This window comes from Diabrotica undecimpunctata, chromosome 9 (genome assembly GCF_040954645.1).
Source record: "Diabrotica undecimpunctata isolate CICGRU chromosome 9, icDiaUnde3, whole genome shotgun sequence".
In the NCBI taxonomy this organism is placed as follows: domain Eukaryota; kingdom Metazoa; phylum Arthropoda; class Insecta; order Coleoptera; family Chrysomelidae; genus Diabrotica; species Diabrotica undecimpunctata.
The window spans coordinates 86326269-86350002 of record NC_092811.1 but is presented as its reverse complement, the minus strand read 5'-3'; the positions used below and the strand labels follow the sequence as shown (position 1 = coordinate 86350002).

Here is a 23734-nt window from a genome sequence, read left to right as displayed (position 1 = left end):
GTCTAACAGTGAACGTTGGAGATTTTTCGAGTTTATCATATCTTCTTCTTTGAGTGCCTCTGCTATCGGAGATTGGATATCATAAGGCGATTCTAATTTTATTTACTGCTGTTTTGAATAATTCGTTAGTGGTACAGCCAAACCACTCTCTTAAATTTCTCATCCAGGACATTCTTCTACGGCCTGGATTTCTGCGTCCTTGGATTTTTCCATGCATTATATTTTGGAGGAATGTGTACTTTTGTCCTACCATCAGGTGGCCAAACTATTCAAGTTTTCTCTTTTTTATATTCAGTATAACTTCTGAATCGTTATTTATTCTGCGTATTACCTCTTCATTTGTAATTTTATCCACCCAACTTATTTTTAGTATACGGCGGTAGCACCACATCTCAAAGCTTTCAAGATTTTTAACATTCTTCTGTTTAAGAGTTAATGCCTCAACAACCGTAAAGCAAAGTACTGAATACATACTAAGTAGTTAACTAAAAGTGGACGTATGCAAAGAGATGTATGACGTAATCGTATGGTATTCGCTAATAATCCTGTCACGTAATATGCCACACACTTCTGTGCGTTAATTCGTTTACGCAACTAAGCCTCTTTTGACATAACATATATAGGAGCAAAGATATATACCTATAGTCCTTTTAGTGTTGATGTATTTGATTTGTACGTCGTAGTATTCTATTAGTTAAATGGTACCATTTGATTTACTTTACGTCACGATTGGACTAATAGGATCGAAGATACATAACTAAGGCCCTTTTGCCAAGCTACTCTATTTAATTTTTATATCTCATTGTATTATATTAGTTAAATTCTATCATTTAAGGTACGAAACGTCATGATTGGACTAATAGGACCGCAGATACATAACTAAGGCCCTTTTGACAAGCTGATGTATTTTATTTTTCTATCTTATTGTATTCGATTGGTTAAATCCTATCATTTGAGGTACTGTACGTCACGATTGGGCCACTAAAAACAAAGATACGTAACTAAGGCCCTTTTGACGTGATGCTGTATTTGATTTCTATGTCATTGTATTCTATTGGTTAAGTGCTATCATTTGAGGTATCGTACGTCACGATTGGACTAATAGGACCGAAGATACATAACTAAGGCCATTTTGACATGCTACTCCATTAAATTTTTATACCTCATTGTATTTTATTTGTCAAATCCTTTCATTTGAGGTACTGCACGTCATGATTGGATTAATAGAACTAAAGATACACAACTAAGGCCCTTTTGACATTGTTCTGCATTTGATTTTTCTATCCCATTGTATTATTTATGTTAAATCCTATCATTAGAGGTACTATACGTCACGATTGGACTAATAGGACCGAAGATACGTGACTACGGCCCTTTGGACATGTTGCTGTATTTAATTTTTTTATTTCATTGTTTTTAATTGGTTAAATCCTGTCATTTGAGATACTGTACGTCACGATTGGACTTATAGAAACGAAGATATATAATTAAGGCCTTTTTGACATGCTGCTATATTTGATTTTTCTGTCTTGTATTTTATTGGTTAAATCCTATCATTTGAGGTGCTGTACGTCGCGACTGGACGAATTGGAGTGAACATACAATAGGTAGTTGCAATATATCATAACCCGTTACTTTTAACCAAACATGATGCCAGAATGATTTGTAGATGAAAATATATATATATATATATATATATATATATATATATATATATATATATATATATATATATATATATATATATAGTAAACTCTTAAATATTGGGGAAATCTGCAAGAAATACTCTAATGTGTATCAATTGTTTCGCCGAACGTTTTCGCCAAAGAGAATTAATTTGGCTTCTTCAGGGCTGAAAGAGAATAAATTATAATTAGCTACCATATATTATCTATTAAAACATTGTTGATCTTACCGTAACTTAGAATTGTAGAGTTAGTATATTAAAAAACTTTGCTAGTAACATAGTGGTGTTTTTTGTTACTATGTGCAAAAAAAGTTTTTTTGTAAGGTTTGAAATGTATGGTAGCTTTGAACTTGACACGTAAAGGCTTACCCAAGGTTAATCGAAAAACCCAATGTAACTACATTTAAAAGGAGGTAATTCTTTGAATTGTCGGCAATAACTAAATTTTTGATTTTTAGATAGTTTAAAAGTGAGGTTCTGTTTTAGCCAGAACGCAAGCGCTGACAACTTCACTGTTCTTATGAATCTTTATGTCGTTAAGGTTCATTGGTAAAAAACGAATGAATTTAAATCCCAGTATAGGGAAATATTATTTTGATTTACTTTATTTAATTATATTATATTGTTCATGTATTATTGCATCTTATTGAGATGTATCTAAGAAAAGCAAGGGAATGTTATATATATTTTTTTGTGTGTTAATGAAAATTAATTATAAAGGTATGTTAGTTGTTAATGGATATATCAGTCAAGTTAGTTATCTGTGATATAGTATTGTTCTTGGTATCTGATTTAAGTAACAAGTGGTATATATCGCTTAGATTCTTGATGTCACTCTTAACATTAATGGAGAAATCGTTAAGAAAAATATAAGACATTTCAATGAACTCTCTTTTAGATTTATTGTTCTCACGGTGGAGAATTGTGGTGTTAGTATAGTCCATGAGATGACCAGTGGAATGGACATGTTTGGCTAACGCACAACGGTCAGGGTGAAGTCGAGAATCACTTTTGTGTAGTGTAATACGTGATTTCAATAATTGAGATGTTTGACCGATGTAGGAATTGTTGCAAGAGAGACATGGAATGTTGTAGACAATATTACTAAGCCTATCTATGGGAGTCTTATCTTTTATCTTAGAATAAAGATTATTAATTGTTAGGGCTGATCTACAAGCCACATTAAGTTTAATGTTGTTATTATCATTGCCAAAGCTATTTTCAACACTTTTCAGAATCCTTGTTAACCCCGGAGTGATATCTCCCGGAGTGATATTAGATACATCTCAATAAGATGCAATAATACATGAACAATATAATATAATTAAATAAAGTAAATCAAAATAATATTTCCCTATACTGGGATTTAAATTCATTCGTTTTTTACCAATGAACCTTAACGACATAAAGATTCATAAGAACAGTGAAGTTGTCAGCGCTTGCGTTCTGGCTAAAACAGAACCTCACTTTTAAACTATCTAAAAATCAAAAATTTAGTTATTGCCGACAATTCAAAGAATTACCTCCTTTTAAATGTAGTTACATTGGGTTTTTCGATTAACCTTGGGTAAGCCTTTACGTGTCAAGTTCAAAGCTACCATACATTTCAAACCTTACAAAAAAACTTTTTTTGCACATAGTAACAAAAAACACCACTATGTTACTAGCAAAGTTTTTTAATATACTAACTCTACAATTCTAAGTTACGGTAAGATCAACAATGTTTTAATAGATAATATATGGTAGCTAATTATAATTTATTCTCTTTCAGCCCTGAAGAAGCCAAATTAATTCTCTTTGGCGAAAACGTTCGGCGAAACAATTGATACACATTAGAGTATTTCTTGCAGATTTCCCCAATATTTAAGAGTTTACTATTTAACTAATCTGCAAAGATTAAATTTCTTTTCTATATATATATATATATATATATATATATATATATATATATATATATATATTCTTAAATTTACTATTTCGTCGTGGGTAATATTATATTCAACAACGATGCCAAATTTCTGATGCTAAAATGATTGATAATGAAAGTGGGATATACATTTTCATGTATATAATGGCAGCGAGTAAACGGTAAAACCCTGAACTAAATATATATAATATTTTCACTGTACCATCATTTTAGACTCAAACATTTTCTGGAATAAACTTATATAACTCAGTAAGGGATAAAAAGAGAAAGCGGATATTTTAAAATACCAACACGGTATCAAGACTCTAATCAATGAGATGGTTAAAATTCTTGTAACAAGTACGGGAAAACAGTTATTAAGGTCTTGTAAAGTAGCGTCGATATACAGATGCTACTTTGCAAGACGATGCTAAATTGATGGTAAAAGCATAATGTATCGATGCGAAAATGATAGTAGGATGTATATATACATATATACATATATATATACATATATATATATATATATATATATATATATATATATATAGTATAGGTATAAGTATAAGTATAAGTTTATGGTCGGTATGGACCTTACGTGAGATGGAGTGAGAAACACCTGTTTAAAGAGAGGTCAGCCCTTTATATCGCCGAAAAGGAATGAGTTGAAATAATAAAAAAGGGGAAATTCAACGTTGCCAAACTTATTGGTTTTATTTGACCTGTTGTCTTTTTAGCATTTGAATAATGTTCTAAGATAATAAAATTTGGGCGAAATGGATTTAAATGGCAGCTTACTGTTTTTTATTGGGAATATGCCACAATTTTACTTTACAATAAGTGTAATATAACATTTTGACTTCCACTTCGGAAATCGTTTTATATAAATAAAATTTATTAATGTTTCGTATTTTAAGTACGATTTCCGAATTAAAAATCTAAACATCAAAATAAGCTTATTTTAAAGTCACATTGAACCTTATTCCCACTAAAAATAATAAACTGCATATGATGCCACAATAAAAAAGCTTCATTCAAAATTATTTGGCAACGTCTCGTCTCCCGATCTCTCGATTCGTAAAGCACCGAATCTAAGTAAGGACAGAGGTAACGAGTAGATAACTTGAAAAATAAACTAAACAATACCACCCGATATTAGTAATTGTACTACGTCGGATACAATGGATGCTAAAATTTTATTGCAATATTCTTGCAGGCAGCGTACCATAACAATCACTGAACTACACTTCAAGTATTTTTGGCCACTCATTGTACTTGTTATGTCTTTAAAAGGCCGTAAAATTTGGAAAAGTTGAGAACAAATAATCCAGTCTTCATTATTTAGATTTTTTCTAAGTCGTCTGTATTAACTAATACCAATGTGGAACGGATTGCCTCTTCTAACTCGGTCATTCTTTTTAACATGTAATTGGTGAAGTTCTACCTAGTTTCCACGTCTTGGATTGGCCGTTTGGGAATTTTGTTATGTTGTAATTGATACTTTAAAAGCCTTTCTGAAGATAAGGTCCTTTTTTTTAATTGTGTTTTTTGCCGAATTGTCGAAAAAAAGACTTTTTATTTTATCTATTTGTACATGACAGCATTTAAGTGCGTCCTCCACCAATAAATTTAACGTATGAGCAAAACAATTTAAACGTTTTCATTCCAAAACATCTTTAATAGCTTTGACCATATCTAAGGCATTATCAGTTACTGCAAAATTTACTTTTCTTTTTAGACCCCACTGCTGATTAATAATTTCACCAATTTCAAAAGCGATGTTTTCTGAATTATGGTTTCCAGAAAAATGGCAGCAGCCTAATAAAACCGTTTTAAATTCTAAATTTTCGGTTAAATATTGTCCTGTTATTGCGATGTAACTCTCAGTTACTCCATATGTCCAGAGGTCAGTAGTAATACAGATATTTTCTACTTCTTTAACAACTTGTGATCTAATAATTTGCTCAATTTTGATATCACATTCTTGAAGTAATGAACCTGACGTAATGAACAAGTTTTTCTTGTTGGCGGTTTATATCCAGTAATCCACCCTGCAAACTTTTTAAAAGCTCGTTCTTCAACTATGGAAAACGGATTAAACGAGTCTTTGTATAGGTTTAGTAAATCCATATCTATTTGTTTCTTTTGTTCTAAACTAATATTTTTATTAATGGAAGTATCCATCACCTTTTGACGCTTGGATGGCGGTGGCAGTATGTCAGTACTTGTAGTAGAAGTAGTCGAAACGGACAGAAATGCGTCAGGAGAAGTTTCAATCATTGCAATATTCAGAAAGTGGACGCTGCATCTTCTACAAATGTGCATTTTTTGAAAATAAAATTATTATTCTTATACTAGGTCAATAATTTTGACTAAGAAAAATAATTCTTAATTGAATATTTACAATAAATAAATCCTTCGACGAACTATCAATAAAGATTTGAAATCGAAAATGCAGATCAATCGTAAATCGAAACTCATTCATTAATCAGAATACCTAGTTATAAAAAACAAAAGAAAGAGTTAAGAAGCGGTTACTTCTATAAAAAAAGAAAAAAGATTGTACTAGCGAAAATCAACCAGTACAAGAAAAAGAAACTGATAAAGAGGACTTAAGTCCATGGTGTATTTTTGATGAATTGGACATGACTCATGTAAACATACACCTGTATCGAGAGATATAAAAGAAGTCGACATGTATTTGTCTGATGATATATTACCCACAAAAAATTTCGAACGGAGATTGGAACTGTCCATTACAGTGGTGGAAAAACCATCGCCATGTGTATCCTAACTTAACCACTATATTCATAAAATATTGTAGTATTGTAACAAAATCTGTTCCTTGTGAACACATGTTCAAAATCTTGTTTAATTTTAAATAAAAGAAGAAGGCGGTTAACAAGAAAAGTGGAAAAACTTATGTTTTTAAATGTCAATTTAGAAGATTCGCGATTTAATAATGTGTAATGTAAATGTAAGTACTATTTGTATTGTTTAATTTATTTTAAGTTATACTAAATATATCCTTCATTAGTTTCTTTCAATATAATAGCCAATATGTTTGTTTGTGTACTCGCTTATTTGAAACTACTGGTAATTTTAGTAGTGGGTGGATAATCGAGTGTAAGAGCATTATGTAGTTGTTATTCAATCTTACAAGTAAATGTTATGGCAACCAAAAATTTACTTTGATCTATTAAATTTTACCTAATACAACCCCAATGAACCTCTAATTAGAAGAGATTAAGACCCATTATTATGGTAGTTCCAAAGAAAAAACATGTATCCAAAACTTTATGAACAAGTGAAGAAAAGACTATGTATTATGGAAACATCTGTTCCCTGTGAACGGATTTTTTCCAAAACAGGGCAAATAGTAACAGAAAGAAGGAATAGACTAAAAAGTTCAAAAACCAGTGAAATTATATTTTAACTTAATGTTGCAGTTTCGCAACATAAACATAAACATTAGTAATGTATTAACAGACTTTTTGATAGTTTCGATTCTCCCCGTATATTTAAACTGAGATTTGCCTGTACGAAAAACACAGCGGCTTTAAGAACTAATTTACAAGACCAGCCATCTGGTGTGTGTGCGTGTGTGTGTGTGCGCGTGTGTGTGTGTGCGCGCGCGTGTGTGTGTGTGTGTGTGTGCGCGCGTGTGTGTGTGTAAGGTACCTGAGACACTTGGCATGGGCCCTTTGACCGAGGAAGTCGGTTTATGCAGAAAAGTTGCAATATGAATTTTGTGGTTCCTGGTGTACGTCGATGAAGACGTCGTTGAATCATAGCACCAACCGTAATAGCGGTTGGTGCTATGATTTATGGGGTAAAGTACAAATTATACTATTTGTTGCCAAAATTACATTGCTGCATATATCAAGTACGTTTACTTGGTGTATAGATGTCATATTTGCTTGGAACTTTTTATCAGTTGTGCCGCGATCGCGATTGAACTTTATTGAGAACATTTTATTACCTTTACGTAGATTTGTTTATTTTTTATATTGTAATAATAATTTCATTATTTTGTTTTGTATGTATATCACAGCTTTTACGTGATGAGTTTAGTAATTGCATTAATTTTATTATTAATTTAATGTGTATTTTGTTACCGAGTATACTTTTGAATTACCGAGTATATTTTAGAGTTTATTAATATTTGTATTACGTTATTATATATTTCATTGAATTGTTTTGGATTACATTTTGTGTGTCTTTATTAACAAGGCTGATTCATTTTACCACCGATTATTTATATGTATCGATTTTTTTATTTTACCAGTTCTGAGATTTTAGTCTTTTGAGTGATTGTCGCCTATACACTTTTCTTATGTAAATTTATTCTTGGCTACAAATAAATATTGATTTTAACATATTTGTCACGTCGCAATTAATTTGTAGCTCGTTATAGTTTTATTATATTTTAACGTATGTATATTTGTTTTTGGCTTTTATTTAATTGCAAATAGAGTTTTATATAGTCCTCTGGCTTTCATTTTTTTCTATTTTAATATACATACCTAATGCAAAAGGGGAAAACCAGCGAGTTCTGGATTGAACAGAATGTCTTTTCTCTCTTTCTGATGACCCAATTGTTATATTGAGGTCATCGTATGTGCAGAACGCAACACTTAACTTCTAAAAATTGAATAATTTTATAATAAAATTAGGAATTGGATAGCTCTTCTAGTTTTTCCAAAAGTGACCAAAAATAGAAGAAATACAAACAAAACAGAATAACCAAAAAAATTCAATTGAAAAGGCAACAAAATTATGTAAGTTGCTTAATCATAAACGTAATTAAAATATCAGTGATTTTTACTATTAGCTTGTGTAAAAATGAATAATATTGTTTAAAATAATCGAGTTTTTTAATCTTTCAAAACAATATGGCGGATATTCCAACACCATAAAAAATTTTAAATTTAAATTTTATGTACGTTCGACTCTGTTACTTTTAACTTTTAAAATATCAAAAACATTGATTTGAAAAATTTAATCTAATCTAACTTAACTAAACCTAATCTAACCATATTTAAGTCTGAGAGACATGGTGCAGTGTTTTACAAGGCTTGCGGACGCAGCAAGTGAATTAGGACTTGTGGTAAACGAGAAAAAAACCAAATATATGTTGGTTTCTAAAAACCCTCGAAATATCCAATAAAGAATTCAAATTAACAATCATACCTTTGAGCAAGTCAAAGAATTTACATATCTTGGATCGCTAGTAAACGCAACAAACACGACAAGCGACGAAATAAAAAGACGCATAGCAATAGCAAATAGAACTGTTCACGGCCTCCAGAGACATTTAAAAAATAAAAATATAAAACGTGCACTAAAGCTTAATATATACAGGACCTTAATAAGACCAGTTTTGATATATGGGGCTGAAACGTGGATCTTATCTCAAAATGATAAAAGACTTCTTGGTATTTTTGAGAGAAAAATTCTTAGAAAGATTTTTGGGGCCGTAAATGAAAATGGGCTCTGGCGTCGAAGATACAACTTTGAACTGTATCAGTTATACACCGATCCAGATATTGTGAAATTCGTTAAAGTGCAGAGACTTAGATGGGCTGGACACATTGCTAGGATGTCAGATCACGAATACACGAAGAGATTAACATTTTCAAAACCAGAGGGCACAAGAAGCAGAGGACGACCACGAATGAGATGGATTGATGTTGTGGAAGTAGACCTACAGATTCTAGGGGTTAGAAGATGGAGGGAAGTTGCCAGGAATCGACAGGAGTGGCGACTTCTTTGTGAGCAGGCCAAGATCCACAACGGATTGTCGAGTCACTTATGATGATGATGAGTTAAGAATAAAATGTTAAAATAATTAAAAATCCGTTACATTTTTTCATAAGAAAATATATTTTGTATAAACATGGCAACACTTGTTAGAATTACCCTTCGTGAGCGTATCAAATGGTTGTCATTAGCGTCTTAGACTTGTCGTCTATTTTACTGAATTTCCAAGACTTACTTAAAACAGAGGTGCGACTTACGCATCCACAAAGTAAAAACGCATGTGCCTGAAACATATGTAGTGTATTAGTGGGTAGAATTTTACTGTCTGCAAAAGTATTTTATGTATTATGCTTTACTTTGTTTATTACTTTGTCTCTGGATTAATTTTTCTCTTGTAAAAAATCGTTTGTATTTTAGGTTTTGCTCAGGAGGAGAAAAAATCGAAAAGTATAGAGACGTCTTTTGAACATCTATCCCATAAAGGACACTATATGAGTCGACCCGCTGAAGGGAAACCCGTGAATAAAAATATAAAAATTCAGATTAGTCAGGGAGCCTATAATTGTGAAATTTGTTTCAAGCAGTTTGGTCAAAAATTTTATTTAACTAGGCACATGAAAGTTCACACTGGAGAAAAACCTCATAAGTGTGAAATTTGTTTTAAACAGTTTAGCCAAGCAGGTAATTTAAAAAGACATTTGATAGTGCACACTGAAGAAAAACCTTACAAGTGTGAAATTTGTTTTAAACAGTTTAGCCAAGCAGGTAATTTGAAAACACATTTGGTAGTGCACACTAAAGAAAAACCTTACAAGTGTGAAATTTGTTTTAAACAGTTTAGCCAAGCAGTTTATTTGAAAAAACATTTGATAGTGCACACTGAAGAAAAACCTTACAAGTGTGAAATTTGTTTTAAACAGTTTAGCCAAGCAGGTAATTTGAAAACACATTTGGTAGTGCACACTAAAGAAAAACCTTACAAGTATGAAATTTGTTTTAAGCAGTTTTCTCAAAAAGGTAGTTTAACTGACCACATGAAAGTTCACACTGGAAAAAATTCTTACAAGTGTGAAATTTGTTTTAAGCAGCTTTCTCAAAAATCTAAATTGAAACGTCATTTGATGGTACACACCGGAGAAAAACCTTACAAGTGTGAAATTTGTTTTAAACAGTTTAGCCAAGCAGTTAATTTGAAAAAACATTTGATAGTGCACACTGAAGAAAAACCTTACAAGTGTGAAATTTGTTTTAAGCAGCTTTCTCAAAAATCTAAATTGAAAAATCATATGATGGTACACACCGGAGAAAAACGTTAGAAGTGTGAAATTTGTTTGAAAATGTTTATTGAAATAGGGGATTTGAAAATACATTTGAGAACACACACTGGAGAAAAACCTTACAAGTGTGAAATTTGTTTTAAACAGTTTAGCCAAGCAGTTAATTTGAAAAAACATTTGATAGTGCACACTGAAGAAAAACCTTACAAGTGTGAAATTTGTTTTAAACAGTTTAGCCATGCAGGTAATTTGAAGAAAAGACATTTGATAGTCCACACTGAAGAAAAAGCTTACAAGTGTAAAATTTGTTGTAAACAGTTTCGCAAAGCAGATGCTTTCAAAAAACATTTGAGAGTGCACACTAAAAAAACCTTACAAGTGTGAAATTTGCTGTAAATAGTGTACCCAAGCAGATTATTTGAAAACACATTTGAGAGTGCACCACGAAGAAAAGCTTTAAAAGTGAGAAATTTATTCAAACATATACTTGTGGAGGTAACATGCAAACAGCCTTAATTCACACAAAAATCAAAGTTGAGTTAGATGTGCCAATGCACTGTTCTGTTGTAGCCAAAGTAGTTTATTTTATCGGATTCATGCAAAGAAAAATATTACCAATGGTAAACGCATGTTAAAAACCACCTTTACATGCAAAACAACTTATTTCCACAATACTGGTCCATGCCAACCAGCTTTTTTCAACCAACCAATAGAAGCCCTACAATTGCCTCTCAGCTGACCTGGGATTCTTACAAATTTGACGTTATGTGAGGGTTTATTGTCAAAGTATTTAACACCAATTAGTAATTACTTTATTATTTAATGTGGCTCCTAAAAGAGCCTTAGTTTTTGTACCGTTGAAGCACAACAATAAAAGTTTCACGTGCGTAAAAATAAGGCCTATTTACATCAACGCTTTCAAATAAGAATTTTATAAAGTTCCAGACACGAAAACACAAGAAAATATAATTGCCATCAGACCAGAGTTGCCGATTAGTTCATAATTATCAGATTTTAACATAATTTTTATGGGATTCTGATAATAAATATTTTTTTAACATACTTAATTGATAATTTTTACGTAATTTTATTCATATGCCTGTGGGAATTATGTCGATAATTAGGACATAATACATTGGCCTATTATAAGATTTAAAATCAAAATAAAAGCTGACAATAATAATTACCGGTATGTAGAATTGCCTAACATAACTCTGATTCTTATATGTAGCTCGGGGAAGTACAGCAAGTATAATTTGGAGAATCCCTACATCGCGCAGAGATTCCCCAAATCATAAAGTATATATAAACCGTATTCATTCTACAAATTCCCAATCGTCAATAGAACCACGTGTAAGCCAAACAGGGTCGTACTGATGTACGATCTATGTATCATATGATGTTTAAAAATATTTACTGTTGAAACTGTTAGTGTAAGAATTTCTTGAAATTTAATCATTATATCACAATTAAACTAAACTCTAAAAAATAAGACGACCAGTAAATAACTTAATAATAAGTATAACATAAATATAACACAATATATTAACTTAAAAATTAACACGATACAATTTTAATTTAAAATTATGGCAAGTTGGGATCTGTAACATGAGAATCTGTCTCGCTTAAGGTAATAAATTATATTTAATAGCCTCTTGACGAATGAGACGGCGAATATCAACACATGCGTATGTTTACTGATGGGAATTTGGTAAACGAATGAATAATAGCAAATGCCATTGGGATTGCAATTCTGTTACTGGATTTTAGTTGTACAGTTTAGATAACGTATTACATTTGATATTTTAAAAATTAACAAAGTTCGAGTAATTTAGATAAATTAAGAAGAAGATATTCTAATTCTGACTCTGATTCTAAAATAGAAAAGAAAAAATCTAAATACAGTGCGGGTCGAAGACAACATAATCCACAAAAATTTAGAATAAACCCGATTTTAAAGGATGCCTAGAAACTGTTAAAGATAAATTTATAATTATTTTGAAAAATTGTGATTCTATATTATTTGAAATATTGTCAATTACAGATAAACCTACGAAAACAAAATGCTCTAGTTATGATGCAGAATTTAGTGCATATCTTACTGTAATAAAAATCACTCTAAAGGCGAAAAACATAAAAAAGAAGAGCAAGTTGATAGTGCGGAAATTAAATTGGCAGCATTAATTGCAGAGCATAAACTTTCAATGAGATTATGTGAGCATCTAGTTCCACTTCTACAATCCGCTTTTCCATATTCACAAATTTTGAAAAAAATGTCAATGGAAGAACCAAAACCACAACTATCACCACTAACGTCTTGGGAGAAAATCAGTTTAAAAAAATCGTGAACATTTTGAAGAAACAGAATTTTAGTGTGGTTATAAACGAATCTACCGATATTAGTTCAGTGAAAAATATTTGCATATGTGTTAGATATTTTGACGAGGAGTACAGTCAAATTACATCAATTTTTTTGGCTTAATCCAATGGTTTAAAGGTGATGACAATGACAGTGATGAAACAAATGAAGGTATGGCTTCGGCAACTATTTATGACAAATTGATAAATTATTTTCAAACGGTGAGTGTACCTTTTGAAGATTTAGTTGGTTTTGGGTATGATGGTTGCAACACAATGTTTGGGAAACATAATTCCGTCGTAAGTAGACCAATTTTAAAATTGTCCTGGAATAATCGTTCAAAAATGCATATACCACTCACTGCACTTATGTGCTAGTGAAGGTTGCAAAGTTTTGTCCCGACATTGCGAATATTTAGCTAGAGCAATTTATGGCTTTTTTAAAATAGTTCTAAGAGACAAGCTAACTTTTTAGAATATCAGCACTTTTGCAATGTACAACCACACAAAATTTTAAAACCTTCCCAAACTAGGTGGTTGTCTTTAACAATGGTTGTAAAGAGGATTTTAGAACAGTGGCCAGCACTACAACTTTGAACAACAGTATTTAGAACATCGTTTGCAGTCTTCAGAATCCATATACAAAAGTTTACATGACCCCGAAACAAAATTGTTTTATTATTTTTTAAAGTGGAATTTGCCTAAGTTCTCTGACTTGAATCAATATTTTCGAAATGAAAAGGTAGTAATTACAGTTGTTTTTAAAAAAGTTTCAGAAACTTATAAAACATTGTTATTAAGTTATTTAAATCCCAATTACGTTCATCGATGTGCTATTAGCAGAGATAAATCCAGAAAATTCAAAGCAATTTCTAAATTTTCTAAATATTTATCTCGGTGTAGAAGTTATTCAAAATATTGGAAAACTCAGTCAAGAGAAGAAAACTGACTTTTATACTAGGTGCCATCAATTTTTAATTGTGAGTTGCTTAGAAATTAAAAAACGATTTGATTTTAGAAGTCCCTTATTATTACATATTGCAACTTTTGATCCAAAATCCATTGAAAAACCTAATTCTATTTACGATATTAAATGTGCATTTCCTAGAATTGTAAATATTAATGACCATGAACTAATACAAAATATTGACGATGAATGGCGATTGTATTGTCAATATTTTGCAGAAATTCCAAAAAATATTCAAGAAGAATTTGATGACAAAGTTGGTGCATTAACTGATAGTACAGAAATTCAAAAATCTTTCACATTTTATTTTAGATATCCTTGTTTGTCCACATTCAACCACATGTGACCTGTGAGTGAATATTTTCTAAGGTCAATTTAATAAAAACTAAAATACGAAATAAATTATGTACCCAAACAGTAAATGGATTAGTGTTAGCAAGTGAAGAAATAAAATAATGTTACTCCTTTCAAACAGACAAAAAAATGTTATTTTAATCACATGAACTCTTCATCTTCACAAGACAGGGAATTTTATTTGAAAACGTTCCAGATGTAAATTAGCTTTATTATAGTATTTGATATTACATATATTTTGTTCATGTAGTTTTTAATTAAGTTAAGTTGAATAAAATAATTTTTTCTAATGTAGTTTTATTACCTTTAGAAACTACCAAGATAAAAAATTTTAACATAATTTTGTAAAAATTTTAATATAATTTTTGGCAAAATCTGATATTTTTAGCAGCGGCCTAACATAATTTCATATCGTTACATCGGCAACACTGCATCAGACATAAGTGTGAAATTTGTTTTAAGCAGTTTTCTACAGCAAGTAGTTTGAAAACACATTTGGTAGTGCGCACTGAAGCCTTACAAGTGTGAAATTTGTTTTAATGACGAATTTCACATTCAAAATAAAGGCCTCAGCTATCTTTGTTAGAATCTATGACAATTAACAAATTAAACAGTTCTCCTCTCCTCAACCTATTTCGTTAACGACTATAAAGTGTAAACGCATACCAAAAATAGCCAAATACAGCTGTAGTGATAAGATTTTATAATAAATTTTGTGGAAGTTTTGAAAACAAAGTTTTCAGTGTTTTATTGTTACATAAATAAATACAGTTTCTGGTTCCTTATCGTAGAGTCTGCAGTTCATATTGTGAGTGATAATTTCATTCAGGAATTATCTTACTGGTGCATGCCCGGTCACCATTCCTGTTATTGTTCTCAGTTTGTTCCTGCCCATATGGAGCAGTTCCTCTGTTCTTTTTGTACGTGGTCCACCAATGAAGATTTTCCTATGTGTTTATTTAGGGATCCTCTCCCAATATCACTAATGACTTTCTGAGATCTAGTCCTCTACAGCCCTACATACTGCAGGCTTTGGTACTTCCAGAGTCACAGCCGGTCCGTTTGATTCATTCGATCCTTTTAGCAAGTATCTGTTGATACTTTTTCTCTATCCATTTCTGTGTGTCACCTTTAGTGACGGGAATTTCTGTTCAACTTTGAGATTCGGGTCACCGGTTCCGGTTTACTTATGGGAACCGGATTACTTTATCGGGTTAGTAATTATATATTGGTTTAGCAAACCAATATATAATTTTAGCAGTGGGTGGATAATCGAGTGTAAGAGCATTATGTAGTTGTTATTCAATCTTACAAGTAAATGTTATGGCAACCAAAAATTTACTTTGATCTATTAAATTTTACCTAATACAACCCCAATGAACCTCTAATTACAAGAGAATACCCATTATTATGGTGGTTCCAAAGAAAACCAAAACTTTATGAACTAGTGAAGAACGAAGAATGTATTATGGAAACATATGTTCCCTGTGAACGGATTTTGTTCAAAACAGGACAAATAACACAAAGAATAAATAAACTAAAAAGTTCAAAAACCAGTGAAATTATATTTTTACATGTTAACCTTTAAAAATTGATTAATTTTATAATAAAATTAGAAATTGGTTACCTCTTCTAGATTTTCTAAAAGTGGCCAAAAATGGAAGAAATAGAATAACCAAAAAATTCTGTAACTTGCTTAATCATAAACGCAATTAAAATATCAGTGATTTTTACTATTAGCTTGTGTAAAAATGAATAATATTGTTTAAAATAATCAAGTTTTTTAATCTTTCAAAACAAGGTAGCGGATATTCCCACACCCAAAAAAATTTTAAATTAAAATTTGATGTACATTCGACTCTATTACCTTTAACTTTTAAAAGATCTAAAAATTTTATTTGAAAAATTTAATGTAATCTAACTTAACTAAACCTAATCTAACCATATTAAACATGAAACTGTTAACAAACAGTAATTTTTTCTTAAAGTAGTTAAGAATAAAATGTTAATATAGTTAAAAATCGGTTAATTTTTTTCATAAGAAAATATATTTTGTATAATTATGGCAACACTTGTTAGAATTACCCTTCGTGAGCGTATCAAACGGTTGTCATTAGCGTCTTAGACTTGTCGTCTATTTTACTGATTTTCCAAGACTTGCTTAAAACAGAGGTGCGACTTCGCATCCACAAACTAAAAACGCATGTGCCTGAAACATATGTAGTGTATTAGTGGGTAGAATTTTACTGTCTGCAAAAGCATTTTATGTATTATGCTTTACTTTGTTTATTACTTTGTCTCTGGATTAATTTTTCTCTTGTAAAAAATCGTTTGTATTTTAGGTTTTGCTCAGGAGGAGAAAAAATCGAAAAGTATAGAGACATCTTTTGAACATTTATCCCATAAAGGACACTATATGAGTCGACCCGCTGAAGGGAAACCCGTGAATAAAAATATAAAAATTCACATTAGACAGGGAGCCTATAATTGTGAAATTTGTTTCAAGCAGTTTGGTCAAAAAGTTTATTTAACTAGGCACATGAAAGTTCACACCGGAGAAAAACCTCATAAGTGTGAAATTTGTTTGAAGCAATTTTCTGCAGCAAGTATTTTGAAAATTCATCTGGTAAGGCATACTGGAGAAAAACCTTACAAGTGTGTAATTTGTTTTAAGCAGTTTTCTACAGCAAGTTATTTGAAAACACATTTGTTAGTGCATACTGGGAAAAAACCTTACAAGTGTGAAATTTGTTTGAAGCAGTTTTCTACACCAAGTACTTTGAAAACACATTTGGTAGTGCACACTAGAGAAAAAACTTACAAGTGTAAAATTTGTTTTAAGCAGTTTTCTACAGCAAAATCTTTGAAAACACATTTGATAGTGCACACTAAAGAAAAACCTTACAAGTGTGGAATTTGTTTTACTTTCTCAAAAATCTAAATTGAAACGTCATTTGATGGTACACACCGGAGAAAAACGTTACAAGTGTGAAATTTGTTTGAAAATGTTTATTGAAATAGGGGATTTGAAAAAACATTTGAGAACACACACTGGAGAAAAACCGTACAAGTGTGAAATTTGTTTTAAACAGTTTAGCCAAGCAGGTAATTTGAAAACACATTTGGTAGTGCACACTGAAGAAAAACCTTACAAGTGTGAAATTTGTTTTAAGCAGTTTTCTCAAAAAGGTAGTTTAACTGACCACATGGAAGTTCACACTGGAAAAAATTCTTACAAGTGTGAAATTTGTTTTAAGCAGCTTTCTCAAAAATCTAAATTGAAAAATCATATGATGGTACACACCGGAGAAAAACGTTACAAGTGTGAAATCTGTTTGAAAATGTTTATTGAAATAGGAGATTTGAAAAAACATTTGAGAATACACACTGGAGAAAAACCTTACAAGTGCGAAGTTTGTTTTAAACAGTTTAGCCAAGCAGGTAATTTGAAAAGACATTTGATATTGCACACTGAAGAAAAACCTTACAAGTGTGAAATTTGTTTTAAGCAGTTTTCTACAGCAAGTTTTTTGAAAATACATTTGAAAGTGCACACTGAAAAAAACTTTACAAGTGAGAAACTAGTTGTGAATAGTTTAGCCAAGCAGATTTTTTGAAAACACATATAAGTACACACCGGAATAAGTGTGAAATTGGTTTTAAGAAATTTATTGAAGTGGGTAATTTAAAAACACATTTGAGAGTGAATACTGGGGAAAGCCCCCTACAAATGTGAAATTGGTTTTAAGTAGTTTTCTTCAGCAAGTTATTTGGAAACCCATTCGTTAGTGCACACTGAAGAAAAGCCTTACAAGTGTGAAATTTGTTTTAAGAAATTTAATCAAGCAGATACTTGCATTTACGTGCTAAAAATGCATTTGAGAGTGCATACTGGTGAAAAACCTTATGAGTGTAAAATTTGTTATAAACAGTGTAGCGAAGCAGATTCTTTTAAAAGACATTTATGAGTATACTCTGAAAAAAGAACCTTTATTTTTCACTAAGTGTGAAATTTGTTCTTAACAGTATACCCAAGCAGATTCTTTGAAAACACATATGAGAGTGAACACTGAAGAAAAGCATTACAAGTGAGAAATTTGTTGTGAAAAGTTTAGTCAAGCAGATTCTTTGAAACAAATTTAAGAGTGCACACAAGTGTAAAATTTGATTTAAACTGTTTTTTTTTACAGGAAATAATAGTTTTTCCTAACAAGTACTTCGAAAGTTAAAAAATATTTGGGAGTGCACACTAGGAATCTGTAATTAAAAAAATAGCTTTTGAAAAAATACTATGTTTGAACACAGGAATTTCTCTTGTACTGAGCGTAAAAATCTAATCCAAGGTTTAGCGAATTCTGCTTCACAGTGATAAAAATATCAGATATCATTGAGATAAAAATCAACATTGCAATTAATGCTTGGCTACCACGAATTAGTTATATGGATGGGACATTTGCTGGAGGCTATTTCTGTTAAAGTGTGCAAAAAATTAAGCGACAGTTAATCAGCAATATAAAACTTAACGAAAGGTTTTCCATATAGAGTAGGGCTTCCAAATTTTTTTGCTCCGTAGACCACTTACCCAAATTTTTGGTTTCCATAGACACCCTAATATCAAATTTTGTGAAATTTATTTTATGCACTCAAGTCTATTTAATAAAAAATAACTACCTTAAAATGTATTTTTGTTAGCTGATAAATTTTCCAATTTGATATTTTATTTATTTCGATTTTTGTTTGGGCAAGAATTGAAAAATAAAAACATACAAGTTTAATTTGTATTTTATTTAGAATAGACAGAAAGATGGATTAATGCGCAAGTAATGCTTGCTGTTGCTCTAATGAGAAAAATTATCCTTATGCTCTTATACCAATTCTGCGTGATAAAAACTATCAAATTTTTTTTATTATAGTCTTAAATGTAAGTTTAAAGGGTCAGGTAGTCCATTGCGAATGAACAGGTACGGCTATCGAGAGCTCTCCGTGGTCATTGTGATATTGGCTACAGGTTGGTATAAAGTTATTCTTTATTAACTTTTACCTGTTTTAAGACAAGGAAAAAATTCATAGTTGTTTTTAACAGAGACAAATTCATAGGGAGTTACAGAAAAGTTGACTATCAAATGAAGCAGGTTTTGAAAAACTTTCATTTTATGGAATTTTAAAACAAAAATTTTGTTGTAAATTTTATTTATTAGTACTTTTACAATATTTGTAATCTACATTTCAGCTAATATACGGACGTGTATTTAACACATCCGAAATTAACTTTCTTCATCCATATTTGGCTTTTTGACAAAAGTTTTAAGTTTTTGTTTATTCTTTGTAGAGAAAAACTGCAATTGCTTCTCAATTTTCTTGTTTGTAGGTTCAGATCTAACAGTATTGGGTAGCAACGGCGACACACTATTAGCTTCAACATTTAATATTAAAGAAGTCTTTTTTAAGTAGCTGCAACATTCTTGTAAAGCCTTTATATTGGAAGATTCCCTTACTTGTTCAGATATATTTGTTAGCAAAGTAAAAACTTTTTTCTGCATAGCTTCAACTTCAATATTACAATGTTCATTGTTTATAAGTGCATTTTAATTTCTTCACTACTTTCATGTTCATGTTTGTTTACTGTCGGTGGTTTATTATTATGTAATCCTACGTAGTGTATATGTTAACATATTGTGTTATTTAAAAAGTAATCTACACACGAGCATTGGTAAACGTGCACACATATACTGCAGTATTTGCACTGTAATTCACAAGAAATGTCGTTTACTTTTGTAACAGTATAAGAAGTATTATCATCACCAAATGTTGATAAAAGCGTTTGATTTTCATTCTGATTTACTTCAAAAGATAGTGTTATTGCTTGACAACGTTTTGAAACAATTGCAGAAATGCGTTTAGTATGCTTACCCCTAGCTTTTTTATTATTCTATCAACAACTTTATTTCGAATATATTTTAAAACCGCATGTAAGCCTTTATCTAATCGTTTTACAGTTGTACCTTGCAAATAAAAGTATTTTATTATCTTGTGCATAGACTCTAGGTACATATTGGTATCGATTCCACATTCTCGCCTATAGCAGACTTCCCAAAATTTGGAATTAGTACTATAATTGTTCTTAAATTATTTTGCAAACTCTACAGTATCTGGATCTTCATAAAATAAATTGAAAGTGTTAATTAAACTGCTTTGAAATTCTTCTGTCTCTGGAATATATTGCAAATATTTCAAAGTTTTATACACCCACTTTTTTTGTCACTGTTGGATATTTAATAAATGTTGTTGCTAGGCACGGTCAATGTGCCATGCAAAATATAATTGATAACAAGGTTTGCCAATTACTCGCTGCCAAGCTTTGTAGAATATCCCCGTAATGTCAGTCATATAAGTTTTAGGAGTAATTATATGTCCTAGAGCATCCCTAAGTTTTTAAAAAAAAAGCTTATGTATAAATGTGCCCTGCTGGTTTGTGAACATACATACACATGGAAACCCTTCGCCAAATTCGTCCAGAACCATTAATGTTGTAAGTTCAAAGTTATAACCATTTAAAGCATGTGTTGAAGCTAACATATATGTCTGTGATTTATTCATAATTATTAAACAGAAATCATTCTGCTCAAGATTAACATGTTCAATACCCTGCTTTTTATAAAATATGACCGTATTTTCCTCAAAACTTCGTTGTTCTTGGACCCACATGTCCACACTGACAGCATAATTTTCATTTCTTCTACCATCATCTGATATGCTTATACCATAAGAATTTTTGATGTTGTATATATATTTTTTTGTTAATAGGTGAATTCATTTTTGATCCAGTATCCTGTAAAATATTTTAAATTATAACTGATGTAAAATATGTGCTATTTTAATAAATGCAAATGTCGAATTTGATTGTCATGGTGGTAGTGACTTTTGTAATATGTAACCATACATTTTCCATTATTTAGTTGGCTTGATATAATTTGACTTGTTCAAGAAAACGATAGTTTTTCTGAACCTTGCATCTTTGGCAACCTTTTTCTGACCTCATCCTGAAAAATGTTACCTGTAATATTGAAAGTATTGTTGTGAATTTATTAATTGTTAAGTCTTTAATTTATAATGTCTTGTTCTTATCTTAATTCATTAAAAAGCACAATAACTGATATTTATTTATTTATCACTACATATACAATAATTTATTAGTAGGCGAGCGTAACAACAATATCGCGAGCGCGAATCTTCTTTATTAACTGTCAATTCGTTCCTTGATTCTAATAACCTTCAATTAGAGTTCCGTTATTATATACCAGTGCCGTTATCTCGAAAAGTCTAAAACCTTCGATGGCGAAACGGTAAAGGCAAACTGGATTTCCCTCGCATCGGTTCGCCCTTATTCCGGAAGGTCATTCAGGTAAATCGAAGTCTCTCGTAAAATCTAAAACATATTAGCATTAGTCATCATATATTTTGCAGTTATTTTTAGGCCAGGATAGTTATCGTAACATTGCCCCCTTAAAAGATGGTTCCTCCTGGAACCTTGTCGGGACTGGAACCGGAACTGTATGCTGGTATCGGCAACTGGACCCTCTTTTACAACTTCCAGTTGTATAAAAATGACAAGGGACGGTTTTCTCTCCGCACCAGTAACTATGCGGATTGCAACAGACTAACACCTGGACTTCGGTGTCTTTGAAGATCTCCTCCACCATATTTCGGATAACCCTCCAATCTAATTGGCGGCACTCCAACTTTGGTATGGCTAACTTTTGCACGTCGGACTCTAGTACGTGCTCTCTCAATTGAAGTAAGGCTTCCCATACATCTCGGTAGGTAGGTTGGTCACGGGCAGTGTCTTTTGTCACCAGGTAGAAAAGGTAACGTGATGCATCTTGGAGCTTCAAGGTTTTACCGGGAGCTGGCACTTGGCATTGAAGTTCTGCAACTCGACCAAACTTCCTTCGAAAGACGGATGCCAACCCTGGTGCGTCTTTGATACTGGCCGGGATGGTAAGGGCCAGCGAGTAGTCATCGGGGAGCGCGAGTAGATCTTGCTTTTCTTCAGTGGTAACACCATGTCTCGCTTTACCGGTACCTCCATGGGCACCCATGAATTCCTCAAACGTGAGGTCAGACACATCTTGGACTTGGTTTACTTCCACTTCTTCATCTACGTCGTGGTCACCTTCGAAAGACGCCAGCCGGTTATGGTGTACTATCATCGGCTTTCCCCTCGGAATCTTGCTTATTCGATAGATGACATCGTTGATTTTCTCCATGACGAGGTATGGACCTTCCCAAAACTGCTGCAATTTGGGAGAACAACCTTTTCGCTTCTTGGGATTATACAGCCAGACTTTGTCGTTCTTCTTAAAGCAACCCTTTTCGGCTTGTGTATCGTACCGTTTCTTCATTCGGTCGCTAGCGATCTGAAGGTGGGAACGGACCAACTCATGTACATCGTCCATTCTTTTTCGTAATTCGATCACATAATCTTCACCCGCTACATCTTCTCCAGGTCGACACCCAAACTCTAGATCACAAGGTAGTCGCATTTCGCGTCCGAATAGGACTTTGGCTGGTGTCTAGCCTGTTGATTCGTTAACAGCAGATCTGTAGGCCATTGTGAAGAACGGAAGGTATTGGTCCCAGTCTAGCTGATGATCGGACACCATCTTTGTCAAATACTTGCCAACTGTCCTATTCATTCGTTCTACCATACCATCCGATTGCGGATGATACGCGGTAGTTCTTGTTTTCTTCATGCCTAGTCTATCACATATTCCTTGGAATAGATCGCTTTCGAAGTTCCTGCCTTGGTCACTATGGATCTCCAAAGGCACTCCAAATCGGCTGATATATTCTTGGATCAACTTATCTGCAACGGTGGCGGCCTTCTGGTCTGGAAGTGCGTAAATCTCGACCCACTTAGTGAAGTAATCCATTACTACCAGCATGTACTTGCCTCCATTTTCACTTTCTGGAAATGGCCCAGCGATGTCCAAAGCTATTCTTTCAAACGGGCTTCCAACATTATATTGTCTCATAGGAGCTCTCCTTTTTCGGTAAGGCCCGTTACTCGTGGCACAAATAGTACATTTCTTACACCAGTCTTTTACATCGTCGGAACTGTTCATCCAATAAAACCGTTCCCGAATTCGCTGAAGGGTTTTCCTTACACCAAAATGCCCTCCCGATGGACTGTCGTGTAACTGACGAAGTACTTCGGCTATTCTGCTCTTTGGGATCACCAACTGTCTTCTCTTCTCTGAACCGTCATCATTTTCCAGGACTCGTTTGAGCAAGCCATCTTCGATGATAAATGAGTCCCACTGGGCCCAATACGTCTTAACTACTGAGCATAGGTTTGATATTTCCTGCCAAGGTGGTCGACGGTTTTCCTCTTTCCATTTTCGGATTTTCTGTATAACTGG

At 32.2% G+C, this 23734-nt stretch overlaps 1 protein-coding gene across 2 annotated transcripts in view; it reads left to right on the top strand.

Annotated features, from left to right (window-relative positions):
* LOC140450223 (uncharacterized) overlaps positions 1–19066 on the top strand; it is a 28263-nt gene extending 9197 nt beyond the window's left edge. Inside the window, exon 4 of one of the 2 annotated variants that reach the window (XM_072543728.1) lies at positions 16655–19066. In XM_072543728.1, the coding sequence (XP_072399829.1) occupies positions 16655–17253 (599 nt within the window). In that variant the 3' untranslated portion in view covers positions 17254–19066. Of the gene's footprint in view, positions 1–9773; positions 14654–16654 lie in introns of those variants that run through there. The other variant, XM_072543727.1, reaches the window with a different exon arrangement.
* The last annotated feature ends 4668 nt before the right edge of the window (positions 19067–23734 follow it).